The sequence below is a fragment of the Emydura macquarii genome, unplaced genomic scaffold, assembly GCF_026122565.2.
Source record: "Emydura macquarii macquarii isolate MOO-44397 ecotype Brisbane River unplaced genomic scaffold, CSIRO-AGI_Emac_v2 contig_1209, whole genome shotgun sequence".
Taxonomy (NCBI): Eukaryota; Metazoa; Chordata; order Testudines; family Chelidae; genus Emydura; species Emydura macquarii.
This window is the reverse complement of record NW_027131346.1, coordinates 26,046-45,972: the sequence shown is the minus strand read 5'-3', so window position 1 is coordinate 45,972 and position 19,927 is coordinate 26,046. Positions and strand designations below refer to the sequence as shown.

General features: G+C 57.2%; 3 protein-coding genes across 5 annotated transcripts in view; all 3 read left to right on the top strand.

The window, feature by feature from the left end:
* SYNGAP1 (synaptic Ras GTPase activating protein 1) overlaps positions 1-3,029 on the top strand; it is a 46,673-nt gene extending 43,644 nt beyond the window's left edge. For all 3 annotated transcript variants that reach the window (XM_067546949.1, XM_067546948.1, XM_067546950.1), the window contains one exon: positions 931-3,029. In XM_067546949.1, the coding sequence (XP_067403050.1) occupies positions 931-1,089 (159 nt within the window). In that variant the 3' untranslated portion in view covers positions 1,090-3,029. The remainder of the gene's footprint in view (positions 1-930) is intronic.
* Positions 3,030-3,152: 123 nt separating this feature from the next.
* Positions 3,153-7,994, top strand: ZBTB9 (zinc finger and BTB domain containing 9). Its single transcript, XM_067546951.1, has 2 exons — positions 3,153-3,879; positions 4,488-7,994. Exon 2 carries the CDS (start codon positions 4,513-4,515, stop codon positions 5,944-5,946), a length of 1,434 nt encoding a protein of 477 aa, XP_067403052.1. The 5' UTR covers positions 3,153-3,879; positions 4,488-4,512; the 3' UTR covers positions 5,947-7,994.
* A 2,006-nt stretch (positions 7,995-10,000) lies between these two features.
* On the top strand, positions 10,001-19,395 carry LOC137152392 (uncharacterized). Its single transcript, XM_067546982.1, has 11 exons — positions 10,001-10,450; positions 10,714-10,894; positions 11,141-11,247; positions 11,500-11,643; positions 11,796-11,876; positions 12,161-12,272; positions 15,540-15,659; positions 16,206-16,242; positions 16,755-16,813; positions 17,344-17,411; positions 19,073-19,395. The coding sequence occupies exons 1-11, from the start codon at positions 10,214-10,216 to the stop codon at positions 19,340-19,342; spliced, it is 1,416 nt and encodes a 471-aa protein (XP_067403083.1). The 5' UTR covers positions 10,001-10,213; the 3' UTR covers positions 19,343-19,395.
* Positions 19,396-19,927: the final 532 nt, after the last annotated feature.

The window sequence follows — 19,927 nt, the reverse complement described above, 5'->3', positions numbered from 1 at the left end:
TGCTTTAACCACTCCAGGATGTAAAAGCAGGACAACCTTCAGGTGTAGATGAGCCTTTAACGAGAGCTGGGCTGCTGGTGAGTCCAAGATTTTGAAAAGTATTTAGTGCCTGAGGATGCAGATAGACACCTAGTAGGATTTTCAGAAATGCCAAACCAGGTAGGTGCCAGAGTCATGTGTTCAGAAAGCTGGCCAGAAGTGACATACTGCAGCTAAGAGTACAGCTGCAGTACAGCAGGGAATTGACCACACGGTTCCTGCACCCCAGGCAAGCACCCTACCTACCTCCTGACATTCTTCCCTATGACTTAATCTCAGTATAGCTATGTCCACATTGGGGTCCTAGTGGTACACATGTACTGGTAAGAAGTCATCACCCCTAAATGGCATAGTTAAATTGGTACAGCTTTGAAAGGTAGACAAGGCCTAGCTAGGTCTGTGTATAAACCAGACTGTTTAAAGTGGTTTTAGCCTGGATAAGCACAGGGTTTGTTAGTTGGGTGCTAAGAGAAGTTAATTACAATGGAGGAGTTAACCAGTTTACCAATAGGAATCCTTTCCCCTTTGTCCCACTCTTTGGTGTTTGGGGTGCATTGCTGGAGTCCAGTGTTAGCTAACATGGCAGGCCCCCATGAACTGCCAGGCCAGAGAAAACCTGGGGCCATCCCCTCTTACTAGGGAAATCAGGTGGCACAAACCCCCAGGAGAAACCGCTGCTGTTGGTGCCGGGGGATCCTGGCTCATGCTGGGCCCTGGGGTAGAGCTCCCTGGGTGGATTTAGGCACTGGGGAAGAGGGCTGGGGCAAGGGTTGCCATCTGGGTAGGTGTCTGGGGTGCTGGTCTGGGGGCACTGGAGGTGGGGCTGCAGTGTGAGCGGCTGTGCCCCCGTAACGTTAATAAATAAGCCTTTGCTCTGTGTCTGTGTTGCAGGAGAGGCAGCTTTCCGCCATGGGTACAGCAAACCCGCGTTTGAGCGGCGCCTTGGCCCAGCCATGGAACGGGATCCTGCCCGCCCAGCCACCGCCTCCGCCCCCGCGACTCCAGATCACGGAAAATGGAGAGTTCCGCAACACCGCTGCTGAGCACTAGCCACTGCCCCCGCGAGACGTGGCACGGGGGAGATGGGGGGGCGCCCCCAGCCCGCAGCTCGGCGGGAGCAGCAGAGACCCTGGCAGGGACACAGTGCCCCACCCAAGCAAATAAACCTGCAGTGGGGGGCACCTTCTCCGCCCCCTTCCCTTGCACCAGCGCCCCCCACTCCTGCCCCCTTGAACCAGCCCTTCCCTCCATCTGCACTGTCCTCGGGGACAGCTTGATGCTTTGAACTCAACTTCAGGGTGTTTTATAGCAGAACACAGATGACAATCTTATACCCCTTCCTCTCTGAGGGAAGCGGGGCTGACACCCCTACCCCTCCTCCCCCTGGAGGAAATTGGGACATTACCTCTTCCCCCTTTGGAATCGTATTTCTCAGGAGTGGTCTCCTCCTCCCTGGCAGCCATTTTATTGTATTGCCCCCTGCTTTTCTGGTGTGTGCTTATGGGAGGGAGTAGGGAGTAATCTCCCTGCCAGCCTGCCCCCAGGAGGCATGGGGGAGGCAGCTCGGGGGGCCAGTTTTGGTTGGAAGTATTCTTGGAGGTTTCATCACATGACATAATCTTTAATGAAAACTTAATCTTTAATTCCTGGAGACTCCAGGACAATTCTGGAGAGTTGGCAACCCTAAAATGGAGGCAGCTTGAGACAAAGCTGTCCCCATTTCCCTGTTTTGACTGAGGGGGACCTGCATGTGGAGGGTCTCTGCCTGCCTCCAGCTCCCCGGGGCAGAGAGATTCCCCGGGGGGAGGTAGAGGTTCACTATGGGGGGCTTTAGTTCTTAGTTCCAATATTTCTCTCGCTTTTCCCTCTAGCAGTGGTTGGGGTCAGGGTTGAAAATGTGTGTGGGTTGTGGACTACCAAGTACTTTGCCCCACCCATCACATGCCAGCCTCATTCCCCTGTAAAGCATGGCTGCCCCCACACCATTGCCCTGGCCAAGGGGGAGACTACCTCTTCTTTCTTGCCTTGGCAGGGGCAGTGCTGAGGTTTGCCCCCTCCCTCTGCCATCCCTGCCTGGTGCCAGCACTGGGATCTCACCACCCCCTCCCTCTGCTCTCTGTGCTCTCTATACTCTGATAAGGGCTTTGCCTGCTCAGCCCCCCCTCCCCCAGTCTCTATGGAAATGGTTAGCTAGACATTTTTTTTTCTGGGGGGCAGTGAGGGAGGGGCTTTTTCTTTCTTTCCTTCCTTCCTTCCTTCCTGTTCTCAGACCCTCCCCCCAGTCTAGGGTTGGTGGGGGAGGGAACAACCAACACACTAATTAAGAAGCCATTTCTCTGCCCACCCGCCGGCGCGTGCAGGGCACCGGGGCGGGGAGCGCCTGTCCCACCTGAGCACGGAGAGCTGGAGGGGATCTTGTGGCTATTCACCGTCGTGCTATGGTCTGAGCTGCTGGGTGAATGTGTTCAGCGCAGTGATTGTACTGGGTGTTTCTTTGCTGTTTCTGTGTCTCTATTTCAGACTCTGGCGAGGCCACGACTCGCCCTTACTCAGCCCGCCCCGCCCCCCGCCCCGGTCCATATTTCTTTTGTAAGGACTCTGCCCGTCCCGCCTTGCCCCAGAGCGCGGCGACTCGGGCGGCGCCGTGATATTTATACCTTCGGTTCAGTCTATACAAGTTTGTACATATGTGAGATTGCCCCGCACCCCCCGGCCCGGCCCGGCCGCGCCGCCCCCCGGCTGGGCGCTGTAATTACCACCGGATTTGTACTGTACATAGACTCCGGGACCTCAGCTCTGTACATAGCCCCGCCCCGGGGGAGCGGGGCACGGCACGGCACGGGACGGGACGGGAGCTCAGGTCGAGCGCCGGCCCGACGCCGCGTCGGGCGCCCGGGCGCCTCTCTCCCTCCCCGTTCATTTTCTGTCCGGTTGATCCCTGGAGTGTGTGGTGCCGCCGGGAACGTTTAATAAACGGCGATTGTCTTTTACGCCGCCTTGGCTGGGCCGCGGGGACACGGGGGGAGGGGCGGACTCGGAGCAGGGGCCGCGCTGCGCCTCGGGCGGGGTGGGAGACCCTCCAGACTCGCCAGGCCTAGCGTGGACGGGTCCTGCCTGCCAATCAGAGAATGCGCCCTTCTGTGGCCAATCAGAACGCAGAATGAAAATGGGGGCCGGGCAGCCTGATCACCAGTCAGACGCTGGCTACTAGAGAGGCTGCGCTGTGATTGGCTGAAGGGAGATCGGGCTCTCGCCAATTGGCGGCGACGCTGGATGGCCGGTGTCTGGCCTGCGTTAGCCGGTGCCAGGGCGTGTCTCAGGCGTAAGCGCTGGTTGGCTGAGTCGGTTCCCCAGGGTTAGTTCTTGATTGGCCGGGGCAGGGTTTTCGGGGGCTCTTCTTCGCGCCCTCCCTTTCTCTGGGATAGTTGGTTGGCCCGTGCTGAGGGGACTCGGGGGGGGGGGGGGCGCTTTTGGTTGGCCACTATAGTGAGTGTCATCCTGCCGTGGTTGCCTGGGTGACCCAGCTAGAGTAGGCGGTAGCCCCCCAGGGTTTGCGCTTGGTTGGCCCAGGCGGTGGGGGACTGAGGGGCGGGGTTTCCCAGGGTTCGCTCTCGGTTGGCCCGGCGGGTGGTGGGACGGGATTTCCCAGAGTTCGCTTTTGGTTGGCCGGGGGGAGGTGATGGTCGTGAGGGGCGGGGTTTCCCTGGGTTCGCTCTCCGTTGGCCCGGGCGGTGGGTGGTGAGGGCCCGGCCCCGGGTTCGCAGGGTTCGCTCTCGGTGGGCCCAGGGGGCAGACCTTGCTGCTGGGAGGGACTCGCTCTACTGCACAACAGTCTGGCAGGTAAGAGCTGGGTTTACCCCTCCCTGAGCTGCAGCCCCACATGGGGGAGCGGGGGAGGCGTGTCCAGCCATGGGGCTGGCGCAGGTGCTGTGGGGTGGGCACACGGTGTGCTCTATGGGGCAATCAAGCTGGCCAATGTGCGCTGTGGGGCAGAGGCGTAAGGGGTTTCCATGGGAGACTGCCGTGGGGCAGAGGTTCATATTGTGGGTGTGAGGGTCCCTGATCCTGCTCCCAGGACCGTGGCCTGGACTCATTCTGCTCCCCCCCCCCCCCGCCCTGGTCTCTGTGACCCCAGAATGGGGGTGGGAGGGTTGAAGCCTTAGTAAGAAAACCCAGAGTGCTTTCTCCCAACTGTCCTGCACCATCCCTCACCTAAGTCACCCCAGCACCTTGCTAGCATTGTCACTCTCCTACAACAGGCGATGCCATGGAAAGGGGGGTTGTAGTGGAGGGTGTTTCTCTGGGCCCCAGCACCCCATTTGTTCTCCTGCACTGACATTTTTCTCCTGCAGCAGGCTTTGGGCTCCAGCCCTTCCCCTCGTTTTGCACCTCCCCTTGCAGTTCTTCTCTGGGCTCCAGCATCTTTCACTTCATTTCTCCCATTGCAGTGACCTGCCCTGGGCAGGCAGTGCCATGGAGCCTGAGACCCGCAGCATCCAGATTGAGTTCCCGCACTATGCTACGGTGCTGCTAGAATCACTCAACAAGCACCGCTTGGAGGGCAAGTTCTGTGACATCTCCATCCACGTGCAGGGCCGGGTCTTCCAGGCTCACAAGAGTGTGCTGGCTGCCTCCTCGCCCTATTTCCATGACAAGCTGCTTCTCAATGACACCAACTGCATTGTGCTTCCCAGTGTCATTGAGCCTGAGGCTTTTGAGAACTTGCTACAGCTCATCTATTCTGGCCGCCTCAAACTGCTGATGGAGGCATTGCCCAGTCACCTGCTAGTGGCCAGTGGGCTGCAGATGTGGCAGGTGGTGGACCAGTGCTCTGAGATCCTTAAAGAGCTAGAAGGGGGCCCCTGCCGGCCCTGGTCCAGCCGGGCAAGTGAGAGCCAGTCCCCCAGTAGCAGCAACTATTTTGCAGTGAAGGATGATGGGGAGCCAGGGGGCGGCAGCTCAGAGGGGCCTGGGCATAGTGGGGTGTCATCAGGCTGGGCAGTGCCAGGCTGCCCTGACAACGAAGTGATGAAGATCCGAGTGTCGCAGGAAGAGGAGGAGGAGGAAGAGGAGGAGGAGGAGCATCAGGCCCAGATCTGCAGTGGCTCAATGGACAAGGCAGTGAAGATTGTACTGGAGGAAAGTGAAGAACGTAGTGGCAGAGGTGGCTCCAAGGGGCCATCATCAGGGGAGCTGGACAGTGCCTTCCATGGCCCCCGTGACCACCCCAAGATCTTCTACATCAAGCAGGAGCACTTTGATCCTGAGGAGGCAGCAGTGGCGGCTCTGGGAGGTGGCGTGAGTGCAGCAGGTGAAGCTAGCTTCCTCAAGTCGCTGGCACAGGGGCGGGCGCTGGGCATGGCTGAGGTTCAGGGCCTGTGCCAGGCAGAGTTCCAGCCAAACAGTGAAGTCAGCTACATAATCCCTGCTGCAGCCACCGGAGCCGCCACCTCTTCCATCACTGCCCCTGGCTTCACCATCAAGGCCCAGTCCCTCTCCTCAGATGAGGCCGGCTTCCCCCAGAGCTCCTGGAAGCCAGTGGACCTACACGGCAATGAGATCATCGCCCACGCGGTGCATGGCCAAGTGGTGCACGCACCAGTCAAAATTGTGGCAGCACCTGATGGAAAAAAGTTTGGCTGCTTGTGTGGCAAGCGCTTTGCTGTCAAGCCCAAGCGCGACCGGCATATCATGCTGACCTTCAGCTTGCGCCCCTTCGGCTGTTCTGTCTGCAACAAGAAGTTCAAGCTGAAACACCACCTAACGGAGCACATGAAGACCCATGATGGGAACCTATACTCATGCGAGGACTGTGGGCGCAAATTCCGTGTACAGAACTGCTTCCTTAAACACAAGGAACTGTGCAAGGGCCAAGGCTGGGCCACTGCCTGCTGGACCTACAAATAAAACCAGGGGTGGGACTGACCCAACCCCTGAGCTCTGCTTCTCTGTATCCTCAGGGGTCTGCCCTCCTCCTCTTGGCACCTTGCTTCAGGGCCCGGGGACACCAAAACATGAAGGGGACGCAAATGGAAGCTGGGCAGGCCAGGGGATTCGCCCCAGCATGTTGGCTTCCAGTGCTGCTCCATGGATCAGTGTTTCTGACATACAGAACTTGCCATGGTCAAAGCAGCGGAGGGGAGACCGAGAAAGAGAAAGTAATAGAGCCCCAGGCTAATGTGGGAGTTCAGAGCAGGAGGATGGAGCAAGGGGCTGATGGGAACCTCAGGGCAGTGGCATGGATGAGGTAGGAGTCCAGGGGATTAAAAGCCACCTTACATCCCTATCCACAGCCTGGCCCAACCCCCCTCTGGAAGGACACCACTCTGTTGTGAGTGAATTCAGCTGCTGGATCCCACATGCTTGTCACTCAGGTGAGTCTGGGCAGAGCTGTGTCACTGTTCCTGGCTCTGGGTCTCTAGGACACTCTCCCAGGTGTGGCTTCCATGTCTGCCATCTTTCTTTGGGTGTGGGACTCTGCAGCCCAGCCACCTTAGACACCAAAACCAGCACCTCAGCCCCCAATTGCTTGTACACATTCCCTCAAGAATCTACCTTGCTGTGGGTGCGCTGGGCTGATTGACTAACCCCTTCAGGGACAACGTGAGGTAAGCAAGGAACACAGCTTAGCAAAGTGATTTCCTAAACACAGACACTTTTACTCTTAAAGCAGTGGAGTGTTACAGATCTGTGCAAAAACCACAGTCCTGAGCTGCCATCCAGTCTGATCTCTCTTACTCCACGAGTCTGAGTTTTGTTCAGTGTCCAAGACAAGGCAAGAGTCCCTCCTGCTTTCTTTCCCTCAAGCTTGGTCTTGTGAAGTGTGGCAGTGGGCAGCCCCCTTTCTCAGGGAGCACTCCCCTTAAACCTAGTCTCTTTTTGACCATGTGCCCAGACTAGGAAATTCAAATGCCATGCGAGACCCATTGGCCCCTGAGCTGGGCCCGGCTTTGAATCATCCAAAGTTGATGGGCCTTGATTGTTCAGTCATTGATAATTATTTCTGGGGTGTCCCATGCCAATCCCTGGCAGAGCAGTGTCTAAAATAGACTAGCCTTGTCGAGATCAGGCTGGCTTTTCAACACAGCACACAAAATGAAGGAGAGGCACAAAAACAAATCAAAACCAAATGCAGGTTACCATTTGGTACAGATGTAATTCTCTTCTACTGCAGCCACTTGCTAGGTCAGCAATCTGGATGCCACCAACCCCAGTGATGTGGTGGGCATGGGCAGGAGAGGGGAAAGCTCAGTGTCGGACCCATGGCCAGGTTAGCTAGGTGGTATATAACCACTGTTGTTTTGCCCCCATTTCCGGGTCCTGCATAGAGGCTTTCAGCTGTGTTGCTTCTACTATCACCCCACCCTCCTTCAAAACTAGACCCAAAGTGAGCTCTCTTCCCTCCCCTCCCCCACCAAGAGCAGCTTAGTCATTTCATTTCCAATCCCTTCATTGTGCTGGGACACACTCCTCAGCCCTGGTGATTTAGATTCTTCAGTGAGACCTAGCACCTAACTAAGGTGGGTTGGAAACAGGGATCATCCTTTCTGGTAGAGACTGCTGTGAATGTGCTGTACACTAGAGAGTGTGGGTCTTTGTGCACTTTTCTAATGGCTGGTGCACAAAGCGGGTAGCAGCCTCCTACTGCTACTAGCTAGCAGAGTGACATGTTCAGATCAAGTGGTAGAGGTCTGTTTTGTGGAGCTGAAGTTCCTGGGTCATTCCCACCATGACCCATATGGGGATGGGATTGTCAGCCTCTCTGCAGTCCCCTTACCCTGCTTGATTTCTCCCTCCCCTCCTGGCTTCAGCAGCCTCACCCCTTCTATCCCTAGCTTCCTGCCATGGATGTGTTTCTAACTGGCTTTGTTTTATTTGCCCTCCTCTTATGACCAGTTCCCTGCCGTGGTTCATGTCCCTTTGCATTGGTATCACTGGGGGTGGGTGTCTGTTTTCTTGCGTAACACTTGGAGTCTTCTGACTCAGCCAAACAGAGTAAGCCACTGGATCCTCTTGCCACTAGTCATGAGCTGTACGCACGCGCGCGCACGCACGCACGCGCACACTTCTTCCCTGCAGCCTCTGCTGTTGTTTGTTGAGAACATAAGACTGGCCATGCTGGGTCAGACCAATGGTCCATCTATGGCAATTTATTGAGGGACCCACCCCCTGTCGTCCAGTCCTAGCTTCTGGCACTCAGAAGTTGAGAGACCCAGAGCATGGGGTTGCATTCCTAACCATCTTGGCTACTAACTGTTGATGGACCTATCCTCCATGAACTTATTTAATTCTTTCTTCAACCCATTTCACAACATCCCCTGGCAACAAGTTCCATAAGCTGACTGTGCATTGTGTGAAGAAGTACTCCCTGATCTTTGTTTAAAACCTGCAGCATATTAATTTCATTGGGTGACCCCTGGTTCTTGTGTTATGTGACTGGGGAAATAACACTTCCTTCTTCACTTTCTCCACACCATTCATGATTTTATAGACCTCTCTCATTCCCCCTTATTCAGCTCTTTTCTAAACTGAACAGTCCCAGTCTTTAATCTCTCCTCGGAGGGAAGCTGTTCCATATGCCTAATCATTTTTGTAGCCCTTCTCTGTGTTTTTTGCAATTCTAATATCTTTTTTTGAGAAAAAGGGACCTGAACTGCACACAGCATTCAAGGTGTGCATGTACTGTGGATTTATATAGTGGCATTATATTTTCTGTCTTACTAGCTATCCCTTTTTAATGGTTCCTCACATTCTGTTAGCTTTTTGACAGGCTAAGTAGCCTCTGTACTGGGTTCTAGGATTTTAATTCTTCCCTGTTGACTGTAGCATTGAATAGCTCAGAAATGCCCTGTGTGGATGCAAATGAGATTAGCCAGTTTCAGAGCAGGTTGCTGCCCTAGCAGGGGATCTATGCACCATGCTTTCCTGCTTTTCTGACCCATGTAACTTTAGTTTTCTGCATGATTTCTTCTGTCCCTGTCAATGAAGAGACTGAGCTAAATCTGTCCAGCTAAGCAAGGTGAGGGCTGGGGAGGGGATAGGGATGTAACTGCTAGTGTCTGAAGGTTGCCAATGCTCAGGACTAGGGCAAAGGGAACCACTGAGGGTGATCCAAATGGAGAGACGTAGGAGTAACTGGCACAGGAGCTCTGAAATAATCTCCTAGCATTAAGGGACTGGAGGGGTTCCTTTTTTTGAGGGAGAACTGGGTGGTGATCAATCTTGCCTCAGACTCTGGGACATGGAGGAGGTGGTTCAGAAACACTAGGATGGGGGTGGGGGTGGGGGTGGACCAGAGACATGGAGAGCTCTATGGAGTGGGAGGGGTGAGGAGAAGGGGTATGTACCAATTAGTATAAGAGTTCTCGTGTGTAGCAGTTGTACAAACCCAAATCTTTATATTGTATAAAATTTTGCTATGGACTCGAAGTTGATTCATGAGAGTTTCCTTCTGATATCAGGGCTGCCACAGCTGGGAAAAGGGCAAAACCCTGTCCCTGAATACACCCCTTCATCCTTGGGTACTTGCCCTATACACCTCTGCCCCCTCCATGGGTGCCCCCCATGGACCTCCTGCCTTCCTCCCCCTACACACCTGCCTTCCCTCCCTATGGACCTCTGACTTCCCCCCACCCCACCTCCTCCTTACACACCTGCCTCCCCTCCCCCCACATCCCTTCCTCCTCTGTACACACAGGCTGGGCTCCGCATGGACCCCCTCCCTCCCCACCTATCTGCTGCCTGCCGCCTCGGGCCCTCTGCCCCCGCCCCTGGGCTTTTGGGCCAGCTGTAGCTGGGAGGCCTCTGCCAATGAGAGGAGCATGGAGGTGGGGTCCCCATTGGCTATTGGCCCATGTGGAGGGCTGATGTTGACCAATCAGAGAACGGCAGTGGGGCGGGGCTCGGCACTTGACCAATCGCAGTGAAAAAAGACTGGCTCCGCCAATCAGCGCAGGGTGGTCAGGGCTGGCTCCGGCAGCTGTTGCCAGGGTGACAGTTTGACTCAAGCCCGGGACTCGGGAGCCGCTGGAAGCGACAGTAAAGGACGAAGGGGGTGGTCCCTCGTAACCTTGGCAACTGGCCCCCGCCTGGTGTCCGTCGTTCCGTAACCCTGGTAACCGGCCTCTGTCGTTCCGGTAACCCCCCTGCACTGGAGGGGGGTGTCGGAGCCGCCATGGCGCGGCGACGGCTGGAGCAGGCGCTGCTGGAGTCGCGCGGGCTGGAGCGCTCGAAGCAGAGCGGCGGGGATGGGGACGGCGACGGGGGGGAGGAGGACGGGCCCTGGGGCCCCGCGGGGCTCCGCGTCCGGCACCAGGTGCCCCTCAGCAAGGACGCGCACGGGATCTACAGCCTGCGCTTCGCGCCGGGCGGCGGGCGGCTGGCGGCCGGGTTCGGCAACGGAGCCGTGCAGGTAACCGGGGGCGGCGCCGGGGGCGGCGGAGGGGGAAGGGCTGGGTGACAGGCCGGGGGGCGGAGAGGGAGGGGCTGGGCGGGTCAGTGAGGGAGTTGGAGGGGGTGAGGGGCCGGGGGGTAACGGTGCCACGCGGATAACGGGGGGAGGTGGAGGGTGGCAGGGGGGTGGAGGGAACAGGCCGCGTGGGGAGGGCAAGGGGGAGGGTAGCCTCGCCATTCCCCTTGCGTCACCCGTCCTGTTCTCCTCCCCCTCGCTCTCAGATTGTGAATGTGGCCACCGGCTCTCTGGACTCATCCCTCTTCCCAGGACACCGCACGCGCCATGCCACCACTGCCTTGTCCTACCACCCGCGGAGACCCAGTCTGCTGCTGGCTGTGGGCGCGGATGGCATCATCTCTCTCTACAACCTGGACTCGGAGACGCTGCTGGCCACAGTGATAGGTGCCAGAACCTTCCACAGGGTGCCTTGCTCACCTTCCGCCCTAGGGATGGGCCTTTCCCTCCTCTCCTCACGGGAGGGGCTGGTGCTCTCTGAGCAGGGGGGTCTCTTCTCCAAGGAAAGGGCCAGGAGCCCTGGCACCGTGGTGTGGAGGGTGGTGAGCTGAGGGAATCCCTTCCTCACATCTGTCCTTGTTGCTGGGGTAACAATCTGTGCTAGCTGCTCTCTCCATATCTGTCCCACCTCAGAGAAGGAGAATGAGATCAATGCCATGGATTTCTGTATGGATGGCAGCACCTATGCCACAGCTGGCAAGGATCGGCACATTCGACTCTATGACAGCCACACCAATCAGGTGAGTGAGGGGTGGCATGCCTGGAGAGGGCAGGCAGCACATTGGGAGGAGAGGGGGTGCCTAGGGGAGGACTGTTTTCAGAGGGGGCAGCAAGGATGGGGTGTACTGGCACGGGGAAGAGCCAAGCCTGGAGTTGGTGGGGGGCAGCAGAGAGAGGCTGTCCTTGTAGAGTGTGTGTGTGTGAGATGCCCTTGCTCCTAACTGTGGGTCCCACTCAGCCTATGACCCAGATTCTGCTTCGCTCCCCTGCAGCTGTCCCATATTCTGCAGGCTCCTGACTTCATGACTGGGGATGTGACACCAAGCAGTGGGCATTCTCGCCGCATCTTTGCCCTCCGCTTCCACCCTGGAGAGCGCAATGTGTTCCTGACAGGTGGCTGGGATGACTGTGTCAAGGTGAGGCCCTACATTATGGGTGAGTGTGGATGGAGGGGTAGCAGTGTCTGTACCCATGGGTAGCAAGAGGAAAGAGCAGTGTCTGTGACCTCTGGCTGATGGGTAGAGTTTCTGGATGCTATAATTGTTATCTGTCTCTTGTTTGTGCCTAGATCTGGGACAAGCGGATGGCAAAAGAGGCTCAGAGAGTGATCAATGGGCCTCATATCTGTGGGCCAGGCCTCGATATTCAGGTGAGATGCAAGGGTGATGGGGATTAGGGAAGAGGGCATGAGCTATTCTGCATGAGTGTGTAAAATCCTGGACAGGGCTGCTGTGCGCTGACTTCTCTTGGAGCTCCTGCACTGAGCCTGAGCTGATAGCTGTGGGGCCAGAGTCACCTGCCCCCCCAAAACCCCATCCCTATTGCAGAAGTAATCTTTCCCCACATAGAGTAACCACACTGGTACCACCTCCTGCATGCCTCAGGCGAGAGGTAACACCCCATATCTGAGCCTGACTCCTCTCCCTCCACCAGGGTAACCGTGTGCTCACTGGCTCTTGGGTGCCCCACAATGCGCTTCAGCTCTGGGATCTGCGGACGTCCCAGTTACAGAAGAACCTCCCCTTTCCTGGAGGCCCCACTCAGGGTCAGTTCCTCTATGCAGCCCGATTCTGCGATCAGGACATAGTGCTGGCTGGGGGCAGTGGCACCAGCGGAGCCAGTGCCATCCATGCTGGCACTAACCAGGTGAGATGGGAGGTGGGTATACTCTGCTTGGCAGCAAAGAGGGAGTAGTCAGTGGAGCTGGATTACCCCTTGGGGGGTAGGGGTCAACGTGAGCCAAGGTACAGGATGAGGGGAGTTTTGGGGGGTCTTGGGTGGTGTGAGACATGGGAGCAGGGTAGTGGATAGGGTGGCTGGAGGGGTGCTGTGGGGTAAGCAAGGACAGTAGAAGGAGGGGGTTGGGTGGGGTGAGCAAGTCAGAGCAGTGGGGGTGGGGAGGGGCCAGGGATTGGGCGGGGTGAGCCAAGGTAGCAGACGCACCTAGTCCTGGGTGACATGCTCTTTGTCCCCAGGTGCTCGGTGAGATCCTGCTGCCCAGCAAACCAGTGCAGGCTGTGGCAGTAGCGCCCGGTGGGCGGGTAGTGGCTGTGGCTGGCGTGGGAGGTAACCTGCACGTTGCGGACCTGCATTGAGCCCCAGCAGAGAGGGGGTGAGAAGGGTGCAAACCTGGGAGCCATGGTCCCCCCCCCATCTAGAGCTCCTCTGATCTATATCTCTCCCACACCATTCCTCCCTGCCAGGATTACAGCCCTCTGCAACGTCGGGGAGCACAGGAATCCCAGATTACCCTTTCCACCTCCCCTGCACCCCGCTTTGAGACCTGGGGCATTCAGACCCCATGGCACCTCCTGGCATCTAATAAACTTCCTGCACCAATGAGGTGACTCATGGGGTCTGTGAATGCGGGGCCTTGTGCCCATGTGCTGGGAGTCCACTCACTAAAGGTTCCTCCCCCAGCCTAAGGGGAGGAGTCACTGAGTCCAGGATACAATTGAGTGCAGGGGACAACTAATGAAAAAACAGGACAGGACGTAAGGGTCAAAGGGTAAAACAGAGGGTACCGGCAGGGGACACTGAGCAGAGAACCCCAGACAATGCCCACTGCTCCCGAAAAGTGTCTAGGGAGCCAGCAGATGCCGCCCAGAGGAACTCTGCCCGGATGCGTGAACGGATGGAGGAGCAGAAATAGGCCCCACAGTTGTAGGGTGCTTTCCCCCCCCCCCCTCCTCTCCCTGGTGTTCTGGGAATTTCTGGGTGGAGGGGAGGCCTGTGTACGGGGAGTCACTGGGATTTGTGAGAGCATGTATTTATCTGGCAGTTCTAACCCACTTCCTGTCACAGCTTTGTAGGGGGAGGTGGTGGCTCATCTCCAGCAACGTTACATTTCCCGCAGTTCAGTGGGGACACACCCAGCACCCCCCAAACTTGGGCTCAGCCAGCCTGTGTCTATCCAATGGCCTCTGGAACCTGGAAAATCTGTTGGGAGTGTCTACACTGCAGCTGGAAACAAGCCTCCCAGCCCAGGCAGGCAGACTTGCACTAATGTGCTAAAAATAGCCATGGGGATGTTGGTGGAGGCTCACACTAGACAGCCAATGTCCATGCAGCTATTTTCAGCTTGTTGTCAGCTGCGATGTATCCTCAGTGAAAGGACAGCCTCTGTCCTCATCCCCCCACTGCAGGGACAGCCTCCACTCATTCCTCCCATGGTGCAGGGACAGCCTCTGCCCTTCCCCTGCCTTCCCTCCTCCCCCTGCTACAGGGATCCCTCCCTCCCAGGGAGAAAGGAGCACCAGGGCCAGGCCCAGCTGAGAGGAACAGACAATGAGATGCCCCCTAGGCCCAGGGGGGATGCAGCAGAGGGCAAAGGCTCACCTATAATGAGTCCAATTTCTGTCCTGGCTGTCAGTGTGGTGACGGCAGTGACACTGGGTGCCGAGGGGAGAGGTTGGGGGGACGCGGATGGAGGCAGGACGCTAGGCAGGGGTGGGAGTTAGGGGAATGGGAATGGAGCAGGGTGGGGACAACTGCCAGCTCCCAATTTCCTCCCAACAGTGATGTGATTTTTGGCCTCTGTTGAAACCAGTTTCCTCCTGATGCAAGAAGGTCTCCAGCCTTCCTGGGAATTTCAGCCTGGACCAAGGGAAAACCCTTCTGATTGGCTGTTTTTCCACCTCCTGGGGAAGAGCAGCCAATCAGGGCTGCTGCAGAAGCAGCTGGAGCTCTTCCTCACCTCTTTAGAGCCCAGAGCTGTGTCTGGGTAATGGAGGGGGAACAGCCAGCACCATCCTCGCAGTAGGGGAAGGAGTAAAGAGAGACCCCCATTGTGGACAATGGGTCGGTCTGCTCTCTTCCCCATCCCTGCAACCTGGGAGGGTGGAGAAAAGGAGCAGGCCTGGGAGAGGGATGTAAAGAATCCCTGGTACTGGAGGAGGAGCAGAGGGTTTGGGGAGCACAGAATTAATGGAATGGTAAGGTTTGGAGAGAAGTTCTATAGACACCTCTGAGCCCCCCTCCCCCTTCCGTGTAGCAGATCCACCTTTCACTCAACCCGCCCAGAAAGGCACGTGGTGTGAGCTGCAGCTGCTAAGCCGTGAGTAGCAGGAGCCAGTGCAGAGGGAGAGGCCTGCGGGTTCTGGCACCGGAAATCCCCGTGGGTTACAGCTGCAGCGATGCTAACCCCCTGGGCATAGCCAGAGCTGCTTCTTCAGAAGACAAGAGGGGAGGGGGGGGGCGCCTCTGGGGCAGGGGAAATGAAGCAGTAAGACTGGTGCCACCAGGATCGGAGCAGGAGATGTTGCCTGGATCCAGTCTGGAGCGGCTGTAACCAGCGTGGGCATCTGCCCTGAATCCGGAGTGACTCCAGTGTGGGATCAGGGATTGTATTTTCCACATATGGCCCCCCGCAGCTGTAACTGCAGTGACTTTACAGGTAAGTCCGGGGGCTGCTGTGCTGAGCGGAGAGGATCAAACACCCCTGCCAGTTGGTGTTTGTAAAGGTAAATTGGGCCACCTCTGTGCCCCAGAGTGACGTGGGAGGTGCAGCATGTGGTAGAACAGCCCACGTTAAATTTGACAATTGCCAGAGCCTTCCCTGTTTGTTGCATGATGGCAGAATCCAGGGGAGTCAACGTAGCATCAGCAAATTGGGGGCAGGAGGCCAGAGTACCCAGGGAGCCCTGACAGTTCAACCAGAGACTATGCAATAAGCTGTCTGGGAGTCGTGCTTACCCGTCCGGTGTTGGAGCTGGAGGGCAGCACCAGAGCCAGTTGGGCAGGCCCCTGCCAGAGCTGGGCTCTCTCCAGACCATGTGGGCCCAGTGCTCTCAGCAGCCCCTCTGTTTTGCAGGTCTGGGAGAGGTGCGGGGCACTGATGCCATGTGGGGGCTCTTCGGGGCACTGGCCCTGTCGCACCTGATATCCCTGTTATGGAACGTTCTCTGCTGCATGAGGCACACAGCGCACAGAGGTAGGTGCTGAAGGGAGGGAACAGTCTGTTCAGAGCCTGGGGTCCAGTTCCTCCCCCCATGTGGGGCTCCTTTCCCCAGCTCCCCTGGTCCTTTGTCTCCCAGACCATCTTGTTGCACAGGGGATACTGGCTCCCATATCCTCCTTCCCCACAGGGGTCTGTCTCCTAGGTCCCCCTCCCCATACATCTCTAGCAGGGGCTACTGCCCCCAGGTCACCCTCCCCTTCAGCCTGTTTCATGTCTTGCTGCAGAGGGCACGCTTTATCCCCTTCACTCCATGTCCCAGCCCCAACTCCCTCCCATCTCACTCCATAGGGAGCCCAGCTCCCCTTCTCCATGGCTCCCAGCCTTTCTCACGCCCAGGCTCTCCCTCCCAGAATCCCAGCCCTCGGTGCATAGGATGCCCTTGACACCCTCTCCTCCCATTTCCCTACCTGCCACACCCCACAGGCACCACCAGCTTCCCAGAGACCTCTCTGCCTGCCTCAGTCTGTGGGACTGATCTCTCTTTTTTTCCTCTCTCTCTCCCCCACTCTGCCTGCACAGATGGGTCCAGGAGGCTCTTGCTTCAGTTCAGGAGAAGGTGAGTCCAAACAGCAGGAGCCATGAGTCCCTGCATTGTCTGTGTCCCAAACCATCGCCACTGAAGTTCTCCCCATGTTCAGGGGGCAGGGGAGTGGGACAGTGTTGTCAGCCAGAGAGATGGAGCAGAGGCTGGGAGAAGGGGGGAATGTCACATTGGAGCCAAGGAATAAAACCCAGGAGATCTGACTGCCAGGCCCCCCTCATCTACTCTCACCCCCTAGATCCCACTTCCCTCCCCGGGGCTGGCACAGAAATCAGGGGGTTCTGATTCCCTGTCCTGCACTTCACTATCAGCCCCCACCTACCCCCCGGCTCAGCTCTGCTGATGGGGCTCTGGCCTGAATTATAGGGATTGTTATAGATCGAGTCCACAAGCATTTCTCACCCTCTTTGGGCGTGTAACCACCACCGCCACTTTTCCCCTGGTCTTCTCTTCCTCTGCCTGTCCCCAGCATGTCTCCTTTCACCCTGGCTCTGATTCATTGACTGGATTTTTGTTTTCCATCCCAGTGTGAAGCATGAGGCTGAGGAGATTCCAGTCTATGGCAACATCAGTTACCTGCTGAAAGGTGAGTGGCTCCCAGGGCCACTGGCAGGGTCAGGCCCCACTGTGCTGTGGCTACCGGTCCCTGCACACGCACGTGCACGCGCTATGTGTGGAGGGGAGACAATTCTGCCACTTGTTCTGTGCCCTGTGCTGGTTGGGTCCCAGCTGGGGGCAGGCAGCTCAGCATTGTTCATGCTGATTTGAATCGCTGGGACCCTCGCCTTGGCTATAGCTGCAAACCTCTCTATTAAGTGTGGGGGCAAAGTGGAGCCATTCATGGGCTGGTTTCTTGCGGATCCAGAGGGAGGGCTGTTTGAAGCAGTTTTGTCCATCTGTGCAGGGAGGGAGCAGCCCCTTGGGCTGGGGATCTGGCCCCCTTCCGATCCTGAGGATCCTATGAGCCTGTGGCTGCCCTGACTCAGGGGCTGCCTGTGAATGAGGGGCCCAGCTGCTCAGTACCTCTGCAAACCGGAGTCCTTCTGTCTCTGCGCTGGACTTCTGGTTCTGGACTCTCTGCATGAGCAGTGACTTCCCCTCTCCCTCTGTTGGCAGGGCAAAGTTCTGCGTTTGAAAGCTCAGCAGTGCCAGCATCCCAGGAGGCGCAGGAATCCAGCCCCAAGGTGAGCAGAGCTCTTGGTACCTCTGTGGCCAAAGACAGCACCAGCGCTGTAACCACAAAAGCCGCAGCAGCCAGCGGGGGAGTTAATGGTTCAGGGGCCGTCCCCTCTGACTGACTGACCTGTAGCATTAGAAAGTGGATAGGGTTAAGGTGCACTGAGCAGAGGTGTGGGTGGGGAAGCCCAGGGCTAGGATATCAGGGGCTGCAGGTTGTGACAGGGGCACTGGCCAAGTACTTGGAAATGGGGGAGACCCCGGGGCGGATAGCTGTGGGCAGTGATTGAGGGGCACCAGCAAAGGGAGAGAGGACTGTGGGTGTGTGTGTATACCCAGGGCTGAGATAGCAGGGGGCTGCGGGTCTGGATTGAGGGGCACCATTGGAACTATGTGTGGGGTGGGAGAGCTGGTGCTCTGGGGGCTATATAGTCGTGAGTGTTACATTCATGTGTTAAGGGGCTGTGTGTGGAGATTAACTGCTTGCAGAGTGGCAGGAAGCGGTGAGTTATCGGCCCTGAGCATCTCTGTGCTGAGCCCATTTCCTCTCCTCGACCTACTTTCTGCCTTTGACTGCTGGCTGCTCCATGACTCCCAGTTATGTTTGCCTTTGGTGAGCAGTAGGAATGCCAGGGATGGAACTGGGATGCAGTTTGCAGACTGGGGGGGTTAGCTCTGATGGACTGAACAGGCAGCACAGAGCAGGAAGGGGGCATGTGAGTGAGATTTAACATCCCTCATTGCCTCAGAGCCCTGATGGCACAGCCAGTGACACTTCAGCGTCTCTGGGGCTGACGGGAACAGGATCTGCTGAGCTGAGCTGTAGCCCTGGCTGCATTTGTATTCTCACAGTAGGGCAGGTGAGGGATGCCAGGAGAGGGCTGAGCGGCAGCACTGGGGAAGGCTAAAGCCCCAGGGACTAGGCTGTGGGGCACAATTCCCCAGGCACAGATAGTGATGGGGAGGGGAGACCTCTGGGGATTTCCCAGCTCTGGAGCTGAGCTGGTCCCTGAGTGTCATTGGGTTGTCAGATCCCTTCTGCAGCCCAGGAATACCACAGCATGGGGATGATGCTCTTCCTGGGAGGAAGCAAAGGGACCCCTCCTGTCATTCCTAGCAGGGCAAAGCCATACAACTCTCTGGCATGTTGCAGCAGTTGGGCTGGGCTTCTGCTCTTCCTCAAACTTTTTGCCAGGTACTGTAAGGGTTACACCCCCAACCCCCCCAACCACACACGTCACACACCCTGTTCTTCCTCAGTGCTGCATGGGCTATTTCCTCCATATAGACACTTCTTGCTCAGTCCCTGTGCCCTCCATCTCTTCCCCTCCCCTCCCCTCTCCCATTCTTCCCTGGCTCCTCCAGTCCCCTCCCTGCTCCAAGACTCACAGGCTGGTGAGAGCTAGTGCTGTGTGCTGGTGTAGGGGGCGCTCAGCTCTGCCATCCCCAGCAGAAGCAAACCCCATCCTACAGAGAATTTGTTGGTTACAAGAGAGTGTGAAGGTTGGTGCTGCCAGCAGGAGCCTAAGCAGCCAGAGGCCTCTGCCCCCTGAGATCCCAGCTGTTCCTGCCTGGAAGAGACAACCTGCAGGTGGGGAACTGCCCTGCTCTTCCTGATGATGCCCCAGGGGCCACACCCTCCCTCCTCACACCTCTGTTCTGTCCTCAGAAGCCTACATGTTACGCCAACCTCAAGATGATGAAAGCCCAAGGCCGGCAGCTGCTAGAATCATCAGTGGAGGGTGCTGAGATCCAGTACACAGATGTGGTGGTGACGGGGCCTAGGTGGTCCGAGCCAGAGATTTGGGGCGGGGGGCTCCTGAAGGGCAAAGAGGCTACGCGGCCGCAGTCAGAGCTTTATGCGTCTGTCCACACAGACAGATACACGACCAAGTTTGAAAATCAAGACTACGCTAACAACCATGCGGTTCCCAGCTGAAATGCAGGGGGTAAGGGTTCTGTGTACATGATCCAGAGCAATAAATACAACCATCACAAACTGCTCCAGTGTCTCAAGTGCTGCTGGGGACACAGAAATGCCCCAGCTGCAGTGATGCCACTGCCTCAGGCCTGGGCTGTGCTCCAGTCCCACCATGCTGTGTTGCTGACAGTGATTTAATTTCTGGGCCTACTTCTTCAAGGAGCAAGATTCCCTCAGCCACCCTCAACAATGTGTCGGTCCCCTTCCCGGGAAGGTGATGGGGAGTTATACGTGTACCATGTGGGCAAGGGAGTACATGGTTATTAATACTGGTTAGAGGGGGGGGCAGTGCCTGCCACCTGAGCTCTGCCGTGCCAATCACCACCTGGCCCCCCGCAGTCCTGAGCTTGGTCTCTCCCTGTCATGCCAGGTACTGACAGACACCCTCCATCCCCCGCAAAACAGAGGGACTTCCCCCCATGGAAGGCATGAGACATATAACCTCCACAAACAGCAGAGGGCTCCCTGTGCCCCCCCACCAGTGTACAGATGCAAGGAGGGGTGGGCCCCCTGTATACCCTTTAACCCTGTACCCTTTAATCG

Coding starts and splice junctions, on each gene's coding strand:
- ZBTB9 (XM_067546951.1), top strand. CDS start 4,513: ATGGAGCCTGAGACCCGCAGCATCCAGATTGAGTTCCCGCACTATGCT.
- LOC137152392 (XM_067546982.1), top strand. CDS start 10,214: ATGGCGCGGCGACGGCTGGAGCAGGCGCTGCTGGAGTCGCGCGGGCTG. Junction 10,451..10,713: donor TCGGCAACGGAGCCGTGCAG/GTAACCGGGGGC, acceptor CCTCGCTCTCAG/ATTGTGAATGTGGCCACCGG. Junction 17,412..19,072: donor CGCAGGAATCCAGCCCCAAG/GTGAGCAGAGCT, acceptor TTCTGTCCTCAG/AAGCCTACATGTTACGCCAA.